General features: G+C 39.5%; 1 protein-coding gene across 2 annotated transcripts in view; it reads left to right on the top strand.

The window, feature by feature from the left end:
* Nucleotides 1-17,820, top strand: part of LOC135932711 (major histocompatibility complex class I-related gene protein-like) — a 33,763-nt gene that overhangs the window by 6,352 nt on the left and 9,591 nt on the right. Inside the window, exons 3-5 of one of the 2 annotated variants that reach the window (XR_010573602.1) lie at nt 11,386-11,664; nt 14,027-14,356; nt 14,460-14,850. Coding sequence is in view for 1 of the 2 variants with exons in the window: in XM_065470299.1 (XP_065326371.1) it covers nt 11,386-11,664; nt 14,027-14,356 (609 nt within the window). In the remaining variant the exon portion in view is untranslated. The remainder of the gene's footprint in view (nt 1-11,385; nt 11,665-14,026; nt 14,357-14,459; nt 14,851-17,820) is intronic. The other variant, XM_065470299.1, reaches the window with a different exon arrangement.

The following is a 17,820-nucleotide window of genomic DNA, read 5'->3' as shown; positions in this document are numbered from 1 at the left end:
AGATATTGGTTTGTGAATTTTGGAGAAAGAGTAGCACATCATCCGCATAAAGGCTGATTTTATGTTCCACGTTCTTGCATTTTATGCCCTTAATTACTGAATTCTGTCTAATTGCTGCTGCTAGTGGTTCAATAAAAATTGCAAACAGTGAAGGGGAGAGTGGGCATCCCTGCCTGGTGCCCCTCAGGAGACAGAAGCTGGAGGATGTCTGGTCATTTGTTCTGACACAAGCTGTTGGGGAATTATATAATATTTTTAACCAGCTGATGAAAGAAGATCCAAAACCAAATTTGTGTAAAGTTGCAAATAGAAATTTCCAGTTAACTCTGTCAAACGCTTTTTCTGCATCTAAAGAAAATATTGTAGTTTCAAGGTTTTTACTGTATGAGTAGTCTATCAAATTAAGTAATCTACGTGTATTTGTTGATGAGTGCCTACCTTTTATGAAACCAGTTTGGTCAGGATGAATTAAGAGGGGGGTTATTTTCTCTAGTCTCTTCGAGAGAGCTTTGCAGATTATTTTAAGGTCTACATTTATAAGGGATATTGGACGATAGCATGAGGGATATACAGGGTCTTTGCCTGGTTTTAGCAGGAGATTAATGTTTGCAGAATTCATATTTGATGGGAGTCTGCCATTTTCTTTGATTTCCAACAGCGTTCTGTAAAAAATTGGGGCTAAAATCGTCCAGAATTCTTTGTAGAATTCTGCAGGAAAGCCGTCTGGACCTGGAGCCTTATTATTGGGCATACTTATCAGGGCTTCCTGGAGTTCACCTGGTGTCAGTGGCGAATCCAATGCCATTGCTTGAGAGTCTAATAATTTTGGGAGAGTTATGTTGTCTAAAAACTGATCAATTTCCTTTTTAGATGGGTTTATTTGTGGTGAATACAATGTTTTATAGAAATCCCTGAAGATGTTGTTTATTTGTTTCGGGTCATATACTGTATTCCCAGATGAGTCTTGAACAGCACATAGAGTTGTTTTTTCTTTATTTATTTTTAGCTGGTTTGCTAGAAATTGACCGGATTTATTACCATGTTCATAATTTTGTAAGCGTAGTCTTTGTACTAAGAATTTTGTTTTTTTATCAATTATCTCATTTAATTCTAGTTTTGTTTTGCGTATTTTGTTCAATGTTTCCTGATCTTGGTCGGACGCATAGGCTTCTTCTAGTGATTTGATGGTTTTTTCTAATTCCTGGATATTTTTGTTTTCTTTTTTCTTTTTATGTGATGAGAAAGAAATTATTTTACCTCTCATCACAGCTTTCCCTGCTTCCCATAGAACAGAAGCTGATGTTCCGGGAGTGTCATTAAAGTCTAAATATGAAGTCCACTCTTTTTTAAAATATTTAATAACGTCTTCATCTTTAAGCAGTGATGTATTAAATCTCCAGTTTTTACTAGGCGTAGTATTATTCTTGTGCATTAGTGTTAAAGATACAGGAGCATGATCGCTGACAGCTATAGGGTGAATCTCAGTGTCTGAAATGTCCCTCAGCAGTGAGCTGCTGACCAAAAAATAATCCAGACGAGAGTAGGAGTGATGGACATGTGAGAAAAAAGTATATTCCTTACTGGTGGGGTGAAGGGAGCGCCATGCATCGCAAAGACCAAAGTCGCTCATATACTGTTTGATTATATTTATGGACTGCCAATTACGCTGAGTTCCTGCTGTATTGAGCCTATCCATTTCTTCATTTAGTCCAAGGTTGAGGTCGCCTCCAAGAACAAGTGTGCCATCTAAGTGTTCAGAGAGTGCACTGAAAAAACCGTGAAAGAATGAGGGATCATCAACATTTGGACCATATACACTTACAATACATAGCTTTTTATCAAGTATAGATAGTTTAATGATTAAGAATCTGCCCTCTGGATCTATAACTGTATCGAGTACTGTGAAATTAATTTTTTTATGGATTAAAATTGCTACTCCCCTTTGTCTAGAATTATAACAAGCTGAGAACACATTAGGAAACTCAGGTGTTTTAAGTTCATTCGAACCTCTAAGAGGTCTGTGGGTCTCTTGTAAAAGGACAACATCTGCCTGTAGTTTTTTGAGTTGGTTAAATATTTTTAACCTCTTTTCTCTGGAGCCAGCTCCATTTACATTCCATGTAACGAATCTTAGTGCACCCATAGATGTCTGTGTATAACTAGGGGTGTGCGCTGTGTGTGTCGCTTAGACAGGTGGAGAGAATACATCACTTGTTCGTAAATAAAAAGAGGGGGAGAGAGAAAAAATGTGTGGTGAGATGCTCCCTGAGTCTGACTATGTGTGTGCATATTTACTAATATGAGTACGCTTGGTTTAAGTGTGTGTATCCTATACGACTGTGTGCGCTGTCTGATGTAAATGTGCTGCCGTTGAGCGCATGGCTGTGCGTGATCGTGCTGTGCGTATGTGTCCAAATAAAGGATGTTGTTTGTGGATGAGTGTGGAAGCAGGTGATCGAAGCAGTGAAAGAAAGAAAAAAGAAAGAAAGAAACCAAGGACAAGGGTGAGCAGCATAAAAACAAGAGGGGGAAAAAAGAGAACAAAAAACGAGAAGAAAAAAAAAATCCGGAAACATTCCGATCAAACCATTGACGGAGAGTGACGGTGTTAATTCTGCTATGAAATCACACCTAAGATGTGATTTGATACTAGTAAGTTAAACAGATGTTAATGCAAGTTAGTGTGAGTGGGTGGGGAAAGGGTGTAGCGGATTCTTATCTGGTGTGAAGTTAATACAGCCACGGAGTGATGTCGGGGTCGCGGTGGAGCTGTCCGTCCACGTACAGCCGGTCCACAGCGATGACAGCGCGGGAGCCCTTCTGGATAAAGCTGCGTCGGATTGGGAAGAGGACCCTGCGTCGTTCCAGGATCTCTTTGGGGAACTGGTCGTTCACGCTGAAGTCCGTTCCTTTTAATTCCCTGCCGCGGCTTTTCACCTGTTCCTTTTGTTTGTAGTGGCCGAATTTGGCCACGATAGGACGTGGTCTCCCGGCCGCAGCCCGAATGGGGCCGAGGCGATGCACCCTATCAAAGACGATGTTCCTCACCGTGTCCTCGGGCAGCTTCAGGTGGGTTTTGATGAAGCTTTTTACCGTGGTCTCCGCGTCCTCTCCAGCGACTTCTGGAATACCAGAAAATACCAGATTATCACGCATGCTACGAGCTTGTAGATCTATAACTGTTTCTTTTATTTTTTTATTTTCTCTATTTAGCTGAGTAACATTGTCTGTGAGACATTTCACCGACTCCCTTAGCGTGGCATTTTCAGCAGCGAGCGTTTCCACCTGCTGCTGGCTGAACTCCAGGGACTCTCGCAAGGATTTAAATTCCCGGTGAAGAATCTCCACCAAGGACAGCCTTGCATCGAAACTGGACAGTCGTTGGTCGATTGACTCCAGTATGTCGACAATATCTTTGCCGGCTGGCGATGTTGTGCCGGGGGAATCTGCCGGGCGAAGTCTTTTCGACGACGGCGTGTCAGGTTTGGCCGGGGAAGCTGCACTCTGAGCCTTCTTCATCACGAGATCCTGGAAGTACTGATCAATGTAATCTTGGAGAGCCTCTAAACTCTCCCCGTTGTTCTCCAGGGTGTTGGAGATGATTTAGACAAATGTTGTTAGTTATAAGACAATTGATAAGTGTATTTGGTTATACTGAAGCTTAAAGGAATTTATTCAAATCTAAACTACCATTCGCTTTAATTTTCCGCCAAAATCTCCGGCGTCTGACGTCAGTTACAACATGAGTCGCTTACCTTGTCCGTCACTTCCGTCACTTACCTCTCCCTTCCGTCTCACTTGTCTCACTTCATTCCTACAAAACTGCTTAAAGAAGTCCTGCCATTAATTAATGCTTCAATCTTTAATAATCGGCTATGTACCACAAGCCTTCAAGGTGGCAGTAGTAAAACTTTTACTTAAAAAGCCATCTCTAGATCCAGCTGTCTTAGCTAATTATAGGCCAATCTCCAACCTTCCTTTCATTTAAAAAATCCTTGAAAGAGTAGTTGTCAAACAGCTAACAGATCATCTGCAGAGGAATGGCTTATTTGAAGAGTTTCATTCAGGTTTCAGAGCTCATCACAGCACAGAAACAGCTTTAGTGAAGGTTACAAATGATCTTCTTATGGCCTCTGACAGTGGACTCTGTGCTTGTCCTGCTAGACCTTAGTGCAGCGTTCAATACTGTTGACCATAATATCCTATTAGAGCGATTAGAACATGCTGTAGGTCACAGGTGTCGAACTCCAGGCCTCGAGGGCCGGTGTCCTGCAGGTTTTAGATGTAACCTTGATACAAGACAGCTGATATAGAGGCTAAATTACCTCCTCAACATGTCTTGAAGTGCTCCAGAGGCCTGGTAATGAACTAATCATGTGATTCAGGTGTGCTGACCCAGGGTGAGATCTAAAACCTGCAGGACACTGGCCCTTGAGGCCTGGAGTTCGACACGCCTGCTGTAGGTATTACAGGTACTGCGCTCCAGTGGTTTGTATGATATCTATCTAATAGACTCCAATTTGTACATGTAAATGGAGAGTCCTCTTCACACACTAAGGTCAATTATGGTGTTCCACAGGGTTCGGTGCTAGGACCAATTTTGTTTACATTACACATGCTTCCCCTAGGCAGCATCATTAGAAGACATAGCATAAATTTTCACTGCTATGCAGATGACACCCAGCTCTATCTATCCATGAAGCCAGGTAACACACACCAATTAGTTAAACTGCAGGAATGTCTTAAAGACATAAAGACCTGGATGGCCGCTAACTTTCTGCTTCTTAATTCAGATAAAACTGAGGTTATTGTACTCGGCCCTGAAAATCGTAGAAATATGGTATCTAACCAGATTCTTACTCTGGATGGCATTACCTTGGCCTCCAGTAATGCTGTGAGGAACCTTGGAGTCATTTTTGACCAGGATATGTCCTTCAACGCACATATTAAACAAATATGTAAGACTGCTTTCTTCCACTTGCGTAACATCTGTAAAATTAGAAATATCCTGTCGCTTAGTGATGCTGAAAAACTAGTTCATGCATTTATTACTTCCAGGCTGGACTACTGTAATTCATTATTATCAGGATGTCCTAAAAACTCGCTGAAAAGTCTTCAGCTGATCCAAAATGCTGCAGCAAGAGTACTGACAGGGACTAGAAAGAGAGAGCATATTTCTCCTGTTTTGGCTTCCCTTCATTGGCTTCCTGTTAAATCCAGAATTGAATTCAAAATCCTGCTCCTCACATACAAGGTCTTAAATAATCAGGCCCCATCTTATCTTAATGACCTTGTAGTACCATATCACCCTATTAGAGCACTTTGCTCTCACACTGCAGGCCTACTTGTTGTTCCTAGAGTATTTAAAGGTAGAATGGGAGGCAGAGCCTTCAGTTTTCAGGCCCCTCTTCTGTGGAACCAGCTTCCAGTTTGGATTCGGGAGACAGACACTATCTCTACTTTCAAGATTAGGCTTAAAACTTTCCTTTTTGCTAAAGCATATAGTTAGGGCTGGACCAGGTGACCCTGAATCCTCCCTTAGTTATGCTGCAATAGACGTAGGCTGCCAGGAGATTCCCATGATGCATTGAGTTTTTCCTTTCCAGTCACCTTTCTCACTCACTATGTGTTAATAGACCTCTCTGCATTGAATCATATCTGTTATTAACCTCTGTCTCTCTTCCACAGCATGTGTTTATCCTGTTTTCCTTCTCTCACCCCAACTGGTCGCAGCACATGGCCCCGCCCCTCCCTGAGCCTGGTTCTGCCAGAGGTTTCTTCCTGTTAAAAGGGAGTTTTTCCTTCCCACTGACGCCAAAGTGCTTGCTCATAGGGGGTGATATGATTGTTGGGCTTTTCTCTGTATCTATTATTGTACGATATACTGTGCAATATAAAGCGCCTTGAGGCGAATGTTGTTGTGCTTTGGCGCTATATAAATAAAATTGAATTGAATTGGTAAGCATAGTTTTAAGAACTATAGGCCAGTGTCTTTTTTGTCACAGTTCTCAAAAGTGCTTGAAAAGCTTTTTGCGCAAAGACATGTCTTTACGCAATATGTACATTATTTTGGTATCACCTCTGAAAGATTGAAGATTGTATGTGGCGTTCTTTAAGGTTCTATTTTGGGACCTAAAATTTTTAATTTATCAATGATATCTGTGACGTATCAAAAAGGTTTGAAAGAGAATTTGAAAGATTTGTTTGAAATTATGGTTTCTGAGATGTTAATATTAAAAAAAAAAGGGTTTGATGTAAATAAATTATCTTTTAATCTAAAAAAAAATGAAATTCATGATATTTCGCAATCGTGTAAATGAGGAAGAAGTTATTATGTCCATCAATGGAGAATTGATTTTTGGGTGTAATAGTAGACGAAAATTTGACATGGAAATCACATATTGAGTATATTAGAAAGAAGATTGTTAAAAACATTTATATTTGGGGAAATGTAAGAGATTTATTAGACTACAAGTCAGTGTAATGTAGCATCTTATACTTTTCATTGTTTTTCTCATACCTTAGTTTTTGTGTGGAAGTTTGGGGGAATACATATGTGAATACCATAAACCCTCTAAATTTATTACAAAAGAAAGCGATACATATGATTCATAACATTAAATATAGAGAACATACAAGTAAATTGTTCATAAAATCGAAACTATTGAAATTAGACGACTTAGTGAAACTATGTACACTGTTAATTATGTTTAAGGCTAAAAATAATACTTTGCCTTTCAAGTTACAAAGTTAATTTTTTTATGTGTTGGGGAGGGGGGGGGGTGTTGAAGAAAGCAGAAGGAAATTTCATTTTAAGCATCAACTAGCTAGGACTACACGAAGATTAATGAGTCCAACAGTTAGGGGTATACGACTGTGGAACTCTCTTCATTATAATCTAAAGAATTGTACAAATTTACATTGTTTTAAAAAGTGTTACTAAAACTATAATTCAATATGAGGAATATGAACGGAATTGGAGTTAATTGAAGGAGTAATTTTTTTTCCCTCTCTCGCGATTTCTCTCGCCTTATTTTATTCTATTTACTTATTTTTTCTCCTTGTTATTATGTGAAGTGATATATGGCTGATTGTAAATTTGATGATTGGTCTGCGTTAGGATCTGGTGATGAACGTTAGTGTGTTCCTTGGTTTATGGTGCCCAGCCCACTTGTAATATTAGTTGGATCACAGATAGGGGGCAGGGTTTAATAAGAATATTTTCTTCTTCCTGCTCCTTTTCACGCTTGGTTGCAGGGTTATACCGTTAAAAAGCATGGTCTGTGCGTATGAAAGGACAAAACTGTTGAAACTGTTGAATGTAGTGTGAAATAGAATAAATAAATGAAATGATAAAGCAATACAATGTCTCTTAGTTTTAGTCTTGCATAAAATTAAAAAAGAAAATTAGATTAGATTTTGCCTTTAAAAGCATTACCAGTCAAAATTTTCGTCCCCTTCTCAATTAATGTTCTTTTTTTTATTTTCATGACTATTTATATTTTAGATTTTCACTGAAGTCATATGGAATTATTTAGTAAACCAAATAAAGTGTGAAATGACTCAAAACATGTTTTAGATTTTTCCAAATAGCCACCCTTTGTTTTGATCACTGCTTTGCACACTCTTGGCATTCAATCGATGAGCTTCATGAGGAAGTCACCTGAAATGATTTTCGAACCACATTGAAGGAATTCCCAGAGATACTGAGCACTTGTCAGCCCTTTTGTCTTCGCTCTGCGTTCCATCACATCCTAAACAATCTAGATTAGGTTTAGGTCAGGTGACTGTAGAGGGCAGGTCATGTAGTGCAGTACTCCATCACTCTCCTTCTTGTTCACAAAGCCCTTACACAGCCTGGAAGTCTGTTTGGGGCCATTGACCTATTGAAAAATATCTGATGGTACAACTAAACGCAAACTGGATGTGATGGCATATTGCTGCAGAATGCTGTGTTAGCCATGCTGATTCAGTGTGCCTTCAGTTTTGAATGAATCCCCAACAGTGTCACCAGCAAAGCACCCCCACACCACCTCCTTAATGCTCCATGCATTGAATTTTAACAATTTCCAGACTGATTGACCTTCAATTCTTAAAGTAATGATGGACTGCTGTTTCTCTTTACTTAGCTGATTGGTTCTTGCCATAATATGAATTTTAACAATATTCAAATAGGGCTGTCAACTGTGTACCAACCTGACTTCTGCACAACACAACTGATGGTCCCAACCTCATTAAGGCGGCAAATTCCACAAATGAACCCTGATAAGGTACACCTGTAAAGTGATAACTATTTCAGGTGATTGCATCATGAAGCTCATTGAGAGAAGGTCAAGAGTTTGCAGGACTGTCAAAGTAAAGGAATCCAAAACATACTTATTTATTATCATTTTTTGCTACATAGTTCTGTGTGTCTTGCTTTATATATTTAATGTCTTCAGTTTGTATCTACAATGTAGAAAGCAGTAAAAATAAAGAAAAATCATCAAATTAGAAGGTGTGTCCAAACATTTAACTGGCAGTGTATGTTAACATTTTTTCTGCTTCTAAGAGTTTAGAGCCTAGATGACTTTCAGATAATTCCTGGGTTGAATCAATTTCTCTTATTTTTGTTTTTAACCTGGAATAATGACATCAGGCCTACATTTACACATTGCAGAATTCCATCACCTTCATATTAACAGAAGGTTGGCAGAGAGTCAGATTCAGAACATGAGCACATCGTAAACGACAGTGCTTCACATATGGTGTTATGGTGCAAGGGAGTTAACATTTCTTTTGAGATTTATCTATGTTTGAGTTTTGTAAAATTGTCAGTGACTGAATGGATTCAAGTGCAGACTCGGTGTTCAGAATTATTTACACTAAACACCAAGTGATATTTACAAAATGAATCCTTAGGGAGGAGGGAAAGACACGCTGCACTCCTCTCCATGTCATACTGGTACAACATACACAAAGTTCTAAACTTATGCTCAGGAATCCAGAGAAGGAAACGGGGACAGGTTCAGGCAAATCTAGATACAAGAAAACAGGCGATTAAAAAACACACAAGATCACAACAAACACAAGAGCAGATTAGAGCCAGGGCAACACTTAAAAAATAATAATAAATAACACATGATCCTGAGTGAGCTTGCCAGGGAAACAGGGACATGGCAAAAATTGATTGTATAAGTTATTCTTTTTACCTCCTTTGTGGCTTTGTGTATATTTAGTTCACTGTTGTAGTTAATATTTAGTTTGTTGAGTGGTTGCTTTAATTTAGTAGAAGTTTAGAACTCTTGTCTTTTACATGTGGTTCTTTGTGGGATATTATATTAATCTGAGTTTCAGTTATTGTTAGTTATGTACAAGTTGCTTCTACTTAGTTCACTTTTGTGTCTCAGCCTCGTCTGCATTTCTCCTTCCATGTTCACCTTTCTAGCCCTTCTGTCCTCTATGTCAATTTAACACGTTTCCCATTCAGTTATAGATTCCTATTTTATTTTGGTAACTGTTGTTCTCAATGTCTTGTCTTATATTTACATCCTCTGCCTCATAATTTATACTTTTCAGCCATGTGTCCTACCTGCACTCTCCCCTCATTATCCTATGAGTGTATTTGAACTGCATTTGAGTTCATATTCTACAGTGGCTTGCAAAAATATTCGGCCCCCTTGAACTTTTCCACATTTTGTCACATTACAGCCACAAACATGAATCAATGTTATTGGAATTCCACGTGAAAGACCAATACAAAGTGGTGTACACGTGAGAAGTGGAACGAAAATCATACATGATTCCAAACATGTTTTACAAATAAATAACTGCAAAGTGGGGTGTGCGTAATTATTCAGCCCCCTGAGTCAATACTTTGTAGAACCACCTTTTGCTGCAATTCCAGCTGCCAGTCTTTTAGGGTATGTCTCTACCAGCTTTGCACATCTACAGACTGAAATCCTTGCCCATTCTTCTTTGTAAAACAGCTCCAGCTCAGTCAGATTAGATGGACAGCGTTTGTGAACAGCAGTTTTCAGATCTTGCCACAGATTCTGGATTGGATTTAGATCTGGACTTTGACTGGGCCATTCTAACACATGGATATGTTTTGTTTTAAACCATTCCATTGTTGCCCTGGCTTTATGTTTAGGGTCGTTGTCCTGCTGGAAGGTGAACCTCCGCCCCAGTCTCAAGTCTTTTGCAGACTCCAAGAGGTTTTCTTCCAAGATGGCCCTGTATTTGGCTCCATCCATCTTCCCATCAACTCTGACCAGCTTCCCTGTCCCTGCTGAAGAGAAGCACCCCCAGAGCATGATGCTGCCACCACCATATTTGACAGTGGGGATGGTGTGTTCAGAGTGATGTGCAGTATTAGTTTTCCGCCACACATAGCGTTTTGCATTTTGGCCAAAAAGTTCCATTTTGGTCTCATCTGACCAGAGCACCTTCTTCCACATGTTTGCTGTGTCCCCCACATGGCTTGTGGCAAACTGCAAACGGGACTTCTTATGGTTTTCTGTTAACAATGGCTTTCTTCTTGCCACTCTTCCATAAAGGCCAACTTTGTGCAGTGCACGACTAATAGTTGTCCTATGGACAGATTCCCCCACCTGAGCTGTAGATCTCTGCAGCTTGTCCAGAGTCACCATGGGCCTCTTGGCTGCATTTCTGATCAGCGCTCTCCTTGTTCGGCCTGTGAGTTTAGGTGGACAGCCTTGTCTTGGTAGGTTTACAGTTGTGCCATATTCCTTCCATTTCTGAATGATGGCTTGAACAGTGCTCCGTGGGATGTTCAAGGCTTGGGAAATCTTTTTGTAGCCTAAGCCTGCTTTAAATTTCTCAATAACTTTATCCCTGACCTGTCTGGTGTGTTCTTTGGACTTCATGGTGTTGTTGCTCCCAATATTCTCTTAGACAACCTCTGAGGCTGTCACAGGGCAGTTGTGGAGCTGTTTTACAAAGAAGAATGGGCAAGGATTTCAGTCTCTAGATGTGCAAAGCTGGTAGAGACATACCCTAAAAGACTGGCAGCTGTAATTGCAGCAAAATTGGTTCTACAAAGTATTGACTCAGGGGCTGGATAATTACGCACACCCCACTTTTCAGTTATTTATTTGTAAAAAATGTTTGGAATCATGTATGATTTTCGTTCCACTTCTCACGTGTACACCACTTTGTATTGGTCTTTCACATGGAATTCCAGTAAAATTGATTCATGTTTGTGGCTGTAATGTGACAAAATGTGGAAAAGTTCAAGGGGGCCGAATACTTTTGCAAGCCACTGTATGTCCTGCTTGTGGGTCCACATCCTACCTCCCATGCATAAAATCCATGCATCCATGACAACGTGCAATATTAAAATAATATATTACGGAATGTTTTTTTCTTTGTTTCTCTCTTCAGGTGTTCACATTTTACAGATGAGAGAAGGCTGTGAATGGAATGAAAAAACTGGAGAGGAGACTGGATTTTTGCAGTACGGTTACAACGGAGAAGACTTTGTTGAGTTTGATCTGAAGACACTGACGTGGGTCGCACTGAAACCAGAAGCTGCCTTTACTAAACAGAGATGGGATGCTGACAGTGTTAGAACAAAGTTCAACAAAAACCTCCTCACTAACATTTATCCAGAGTTGATAAAGAAGTTTTTGTCCTATGGGAAAAGCTCCCTGCAGAGAACAGGTACAGTCACACAACCTGATATGGTTCCATGGATGCAGTAGTGTTTATTTTGTGTTGCATAGTCTTCGAAAAAACAGTTTTATGGCAAAAGTTTTTGGCTTTTTTTTTATTTATTGTAGTCATTTTTTAGAAGGTAACTCTGAAAGAGGCTAGGTCCACACACGTCTGCTACAATCTGTTATTGATCATTTCAGTTTAAATTTTTTTGTCAATAAGATTTTCAGCCACAAAGAAAAAAATCCCAAAATTTATAATGATGGTGCTGGTAGAAAAAAATATTAAGTATTCATTGAGATGAGGTCTTCAACTAAGGGAGGGTTGTTTGCAAAAAAACTGATAGCTAATGCAAGGACACATTATACAATAATTAAGAAAACCATGTGCAAGGGTAGTTGTAGATAATATAACATTTTAAAATATTGTAATGAAATCAGTTTCATATTTTTTGTTGCTCATTCCGTTTATAGACCATATAAAGTATTTTCCCAAGTTTAGTATGAACAAGAGGTACAGCTAATGTAAACATGTACAGTGATGTGTCTTCAGATCCCAGTTATCTCTGTACAGAAATCCTGGACCGGCTCTCCATTCAAAGATCCTAATTTAAGCTGATGGTGGCGGGGATTTGCCCAGCAACTAACTACCTTAATGTGAATGTCTACCCTGCTGTTCCCTAGACAGTGTTGGAGAGTAACGGATACTTGTACCGGTGTTACGTATTTTAAATACAAAATATGAGTAACTATATTCCGTTACAGTTACCATTTAAAAAGGTGATAATCAGAATACATTTACTTTGTTGAATTAAAGGGATTGCACGGCGGTCTTTTCCTGTTTCATATGTTAGGCTGTCCCCTCTCTATTTTTGGTAATTCCATGCCAGTGGAAACCCAAACAAAACACGCACTGAGAGCCTCTAATGCCTGTGTCTCAATCTCAAGGCCCATGTCACCTCTATTTGCGGCATAATGACTTGAAGAAATATAATTTTTTAATTATTATTTTAAAAATGATTTAAAATGAACGCAATTTGAGCAGAGTGTTACAGGCATAGCCCTAAAGAATGTAGCCTAATGGGCAGTGTAGTCCGTGCTGCAGGGAGAGAAAGCGTGGGACTGCCCCTTACGTTATGTGTGAGTGTGAGGCAGGGAGAAACAGGAGAGTCGAAAAGTACAAGTTGTCACCGACCAGAAATGAACACAATTACTTAAAGGTTAACTGTTTATTATCAGAACCAAATTTCATACCATATATACATGCATAACAAAAAACTCACTTTGGGGGTCATGAGTTTACCCACAATTCAATGGCTCTCATGCTAGCCCAAAAATAAACAGCAGTAAACTTTGATGAAAGCTGATTAGAACAACCAGAATCTAGCGAAGCACAAAGAATATGTGGAGCATTATTAGGTCAACCTGAATGGAAAATAGAGTAACTAACAATTGTATGCACACACACAGCTGACTGGACAGAAGAGAAACCAGAAAGGTTGTAACAGGCAATCTCAGAGTAGACAAACCAGACACAAATGGAGACAAAGATGGGAAGTAAAGCCACAGGCGAAACACACATTTTATCATTTCCCAGATTTATTAGGGATTTATTGTAATCATTAGTTCAAGATGTAAAAACAAAAATAGTGACCATATCTACATTTCTTTAGGGTTACTTTTAACTTAAAGAGTACAATCATATATCCTCGCTCAACTGCTAGAAAGCTGGTAACTCTTTGGCTTGAATAGCTTGCTCTGTTTTAAATTGCAAATTGATTTTTGTTTTGATTTTCACACCTTTGCTTGAGTTTCAGTCCCAATTGTCTACAGAGCTAGGGAAGAAAAGCGACTGGACTTCTTTAAGTTTGTTGAAGACATTTCACCTCTCATCCGAGAATCTCCTTTAGCTCTAAAACCAAATGGTGGCGTGTGCTAGGTAGTTAAACCCTAGTAGGAGTTGAACCACTATTACAATGGTTAATAGTGGGTCAACTACTCTCTTAAGGGATATGCCCCACTAGTGTTTGAAATTCCTGGGACTCTCCACCATTTGGTCTTAGGAGTAAGGACGCTTTTCAGATGAGAGGTAAGACATCTTCAAGAAACTTGAAGTCCAGTTGCTTTCTTTCCAAGCTTCATAGACTACCATGACTTGGAAGACTGAGAAACCTACACAAACATTCAGTCACAATTATTTTCTGCTGCTACTATGATGTTTTTTTATCTGACATGTATGTTGTACATTTCATCCTATTGAATTTATTCTTCTTTATATCCTCAACTGATTTCTTTTCTAATCATTACCTCTTCCTTCCCTCTGCCTCCATTGTCTCCATCCCTCTCTTTCCCACTTTCCCTCTCTCTAGTTCCTCCTTCAGTGTCTCTCCTCCAGAAGACTCCCTCCTCTCCAGTCAGCTGCTATGCTACAGGTTTCTATCCTGACAGAGCCATGATGTTCTGGAGGAAAGATGGAGAGGAGCTTCATGAAGGTGTGGATCCTGGAGCGATCCTCCCCAACCATGATGGGACCTTCCAGATAAGTGTTGATCTGAATGTTTCATCAGTCAAATCTGAAGACTGGAGAAGATATGAATGTGTGTTTCAGTTCTCCGATGTCGAGAACAACACTTTCACCGAACTGGATAAAGCTGTGATTAGAACCAACAGGGGCAACAACAAACTCAGTAATGATCAAGGTGTGAGCAAATCATTTAATTCCTTTTGTTTGTTAATGCTGTGGATTGTCTATAATGTGTGTGTGAATGTCCATCCATTTTCTTCACGTAATCTGGGGCCAAGATGTGGGGGGGCAGCAGCCTATCAGAGAAGCCAGACCTCCCTCTTGCCAGCCACCTGCTCCAGCTTATCTAGGAGAAGATCGAGGCATTCCCAGGCCAGCCAAGAGATGTAATCTCTCCAGCGTGTCCTGGGTCTGCCTTAGGGCCTCCATCTGGTGAGACATGCCTGGAACAGCTCACTCAGGAGGTGCCTAAGAAGCATCCTAATCAGTTGCCCAAACTACCTCACCTGGGTCCTTTCAATGTGGATGAGTAGCAGCTGCATCAGTGCAGACGCCGCAATACCCTGACAGACTTTAAACCCATGAGCTAAGGCCTCGCCACCAGATGCTAACCCTTGAGCTCCCTCCCCAGGCCTGGCTCCAAGGTGGGGCCCAGAAACTTTGTCCCAGGTAGGGTACTGTATTTTTCAGACTATAAGGCACACTTAAAATCCTTTAATTTTCTCAAAAATCAACACTGCACTTTAAAATCCAGTGCGCATTATGTATGAATTCTGGTTGTGCTTACTGACCTCAAAGCGATTTTATGTCGTACACGGCGCTCAAAAATATGTCAAATGTTTTAGTACAGGATTTTATAAGCTACAAAGCCGAGCTGCTTGATGGATTGTTGGAGGATTACGGCTACCGTAGTCAGGAGCCTCGCAGAATTATCTGGGTCCAAACTCCGCTTCAGGTCCCAAAGTCAAACGAACAATGTGGAATCACTGAGAGTTAAAAACTAAATTCTTTCATCTTTAAAAATTGTTACACTTTCTCAAGTGTAACAATTAAGTTTAACATCCAGGCATCCATTAAAACCTAATTTATTAAGTTTAACAGAGTTAGAAGTTAGCAGGAAGTTGGCCCGCTAGTTTTCACCTCAACATGATATACCATGTTCGGACCAGTGTTGGGCAAGTTACTTTGAAAAAGTAATTAATTATAGTTACTAGTTACTTCTTCAAAAAAGTAACTGAGTTAGTAACTGAGCTACAATATTCTAAAAGTAATTAATTACTTGAAAAGTAACTATTGCGTTACTTAAAAAAAAAAAAAGTTTAACCCTCTGGGGCTTAGGCTATGATTGGCCATTTTTAACTACTTTTGATTTTCCCTCTACATTTCACCTTTAAAAACTATTTACTTTGCCTTGTTTGGTATCATTTTATTCAGCACAACCTCAAATGTCTGAATTTACAGTTAAGTTTCCAATCTGACATACTGTATTAACACAATTGATCTAAAATCAGACAAAGAACATAAAGTCTTTTTTACTGTAACAACCACACACATGTTTATTGAATCATATTTCATAACTTTAAATGCAAATATAAATTGTTAATTTTAAAATCATATGCACAAGTTTTGTAAACAGTTATTTGCAGCCATTTACCTTTTACCCTTTAAAAAAAACATTTTAAACTATTTACATAACAATCGGGTGTTCTGCATTCAATAAGATGCCACACAAATTATTTGTGCCACTCCCAAAAAATAATTTCTGTCGACTATAAAGGAGAACATCACAGCCTGATACCTGCAGGTATGACAGCAGCAGGTGTATCACTCCTGTTTTTTACCTGGAGACAGCAGTCACCTCATTGTTCTGACAGACAGCACAAAACTATCCACAACACTACACACTAGCTACACAAGACAACGCATTAATTACACACTACAAACATGCTAAACGTCACGAATCTCTCACATCTCAAAACTCACTCTCTCTCTCTTTCTGCTGTCTTTCTCTCTCTCTCTCACACCGTCACTCCTAAAACTTCCCCCTCTACCTAAACAACCAAATGTCATGTTGCCATATCATTTTTTGATTGGTCAGCATGGTACACCAACAGGAAAGGGCTGTTTTTGTTTTGTTTTATTTTTTTGCTCATAAGCAGAGAGTGCTTGCTAGCGCTGTCCATAGAAAGTAAACGTGATGAAACTATTGAGGAAAAATCACACGTATATATTGTTTATCATGACTCTGGTTTTACGTGGCCTATCAACACAATTTAAAAACTGGTATATATCACCTTGTTGCTTTGTAATCTTGAAGTGGTCATGTGATTGGCTTACCACGACTACTTTATTCTTCCTCAGTCAAACAGCAGCACTCATGTGATTGTTTTGCCACCTAGCTCCAGGTGTTGTGCCAAAAAGTGATCGTGATTGCCGCCCGTGGGAGCGTGCACAGCTCCTTAAAGCTGTAGCGTCCAGATTACGTACATAGACAGCTACTTCCATGCAACTGATATAAGATGCGGTAAGCTGAACACCACTTCAACCGTCTGTTTGTTGAAAAATAGTAACACGGGCACACCACATTTTCTTGTTAGTAATGGTAACGGCATTGTAGCGATAGGAATAGTAATTAGTTAGATTACGCGTTACTGAAAAAAGTAACGGCGTTACAAATAACGCCGTTATTCGTAATGCCGTTATTTGTAATGCCGTTATTTCCATCACTAGTTCTGACTGAGGAGAGTTTTCTGAAAAAATTTAAACGTACAGCTCTGCTATCACTTCCAACATAAATGAAGACAGAAAACTAAACAGCAGTGACTTTTTTAGGGTTACTGAAGTTGGGCTAGCTCATATATAAAGATGTGCTACGTGTATGTGCAGAACTGTGTACCATCAGAAACTGAATTTGAATACGTTCAATTCAAATTTGAATTGCTCAGACTGATTCTGAATTGTAACTTGAATAAATGCTTTTTAAAACTGAATTTGAATTAGCCTAATTTGAAATTCAATGTACTGGTTTGAAAATGATCGTCACTAAATTGAAATTTAGTTTTACATTTTATATTTTGAAAATGAATTTATTTGCTTTGAAACTGTATTTTATCCTTTAAAAATGTAGCTCATTTGTCATGTCGAATGAATTCTATTCAATTCAATTTTGCTTATATAGCGCCAAATCACAACAAAAGTCACCTCAAGGCGCTTTATATTGTACAGTAGATACAGAGAAAAACCCAACAATCATATGACCCCCTATGAGCAAGCACTTTGGCGACAGTGGGAAGGAAAAACTCCCTTTTAACAGGAAGAAACCTCCGGCAGAACCAGGCTCAGGGAGGGGCGGGGCCATCTGCTGCGACCGGTTGGGGTGAGAGAAGGAAAACAGGATAAAGACATGCTGTGGAAGAGAGACAGAGATTAATAACAGATATGATTCTATGCAGAGAGGTCTATTAACACATAGTGAGTGAGAAAGGTGACTGGAAAGGAAAAACTCATCATGGGAATCCCCCGGCAGCCTACGTCTATTGCAGCATAACTAAGGGAGGATTCAGGGTCACCTGGTCCAGCCCTAACTATATGCTTTAGCAAAAAGGAAAGTTTTAAGCCTAATCTTGAAAGTAGAGATAG

Source organism: Pelmatolapia mariae, linkage group LG22 (genome assembly GCF_036321145.2).
Source record: "Pelmatolapia mariae isolate MD_Pm_ZW linkage group LG22, Pm_UMD_F_2, whole genome shotgun sequence".
Classification (NCBI taxonomy): Eukaryota; Metazoa; Chordata; class Actinopteri; order Cichliformes; family Cichlidae; genus Pelmatolapia; species Pelmatolapia mariae.
The sequence above is the reverse complement of the archived record's forward strand: the minus strand, read 5'-3'. Positions and strand labels throughout refer to the sequence as shown.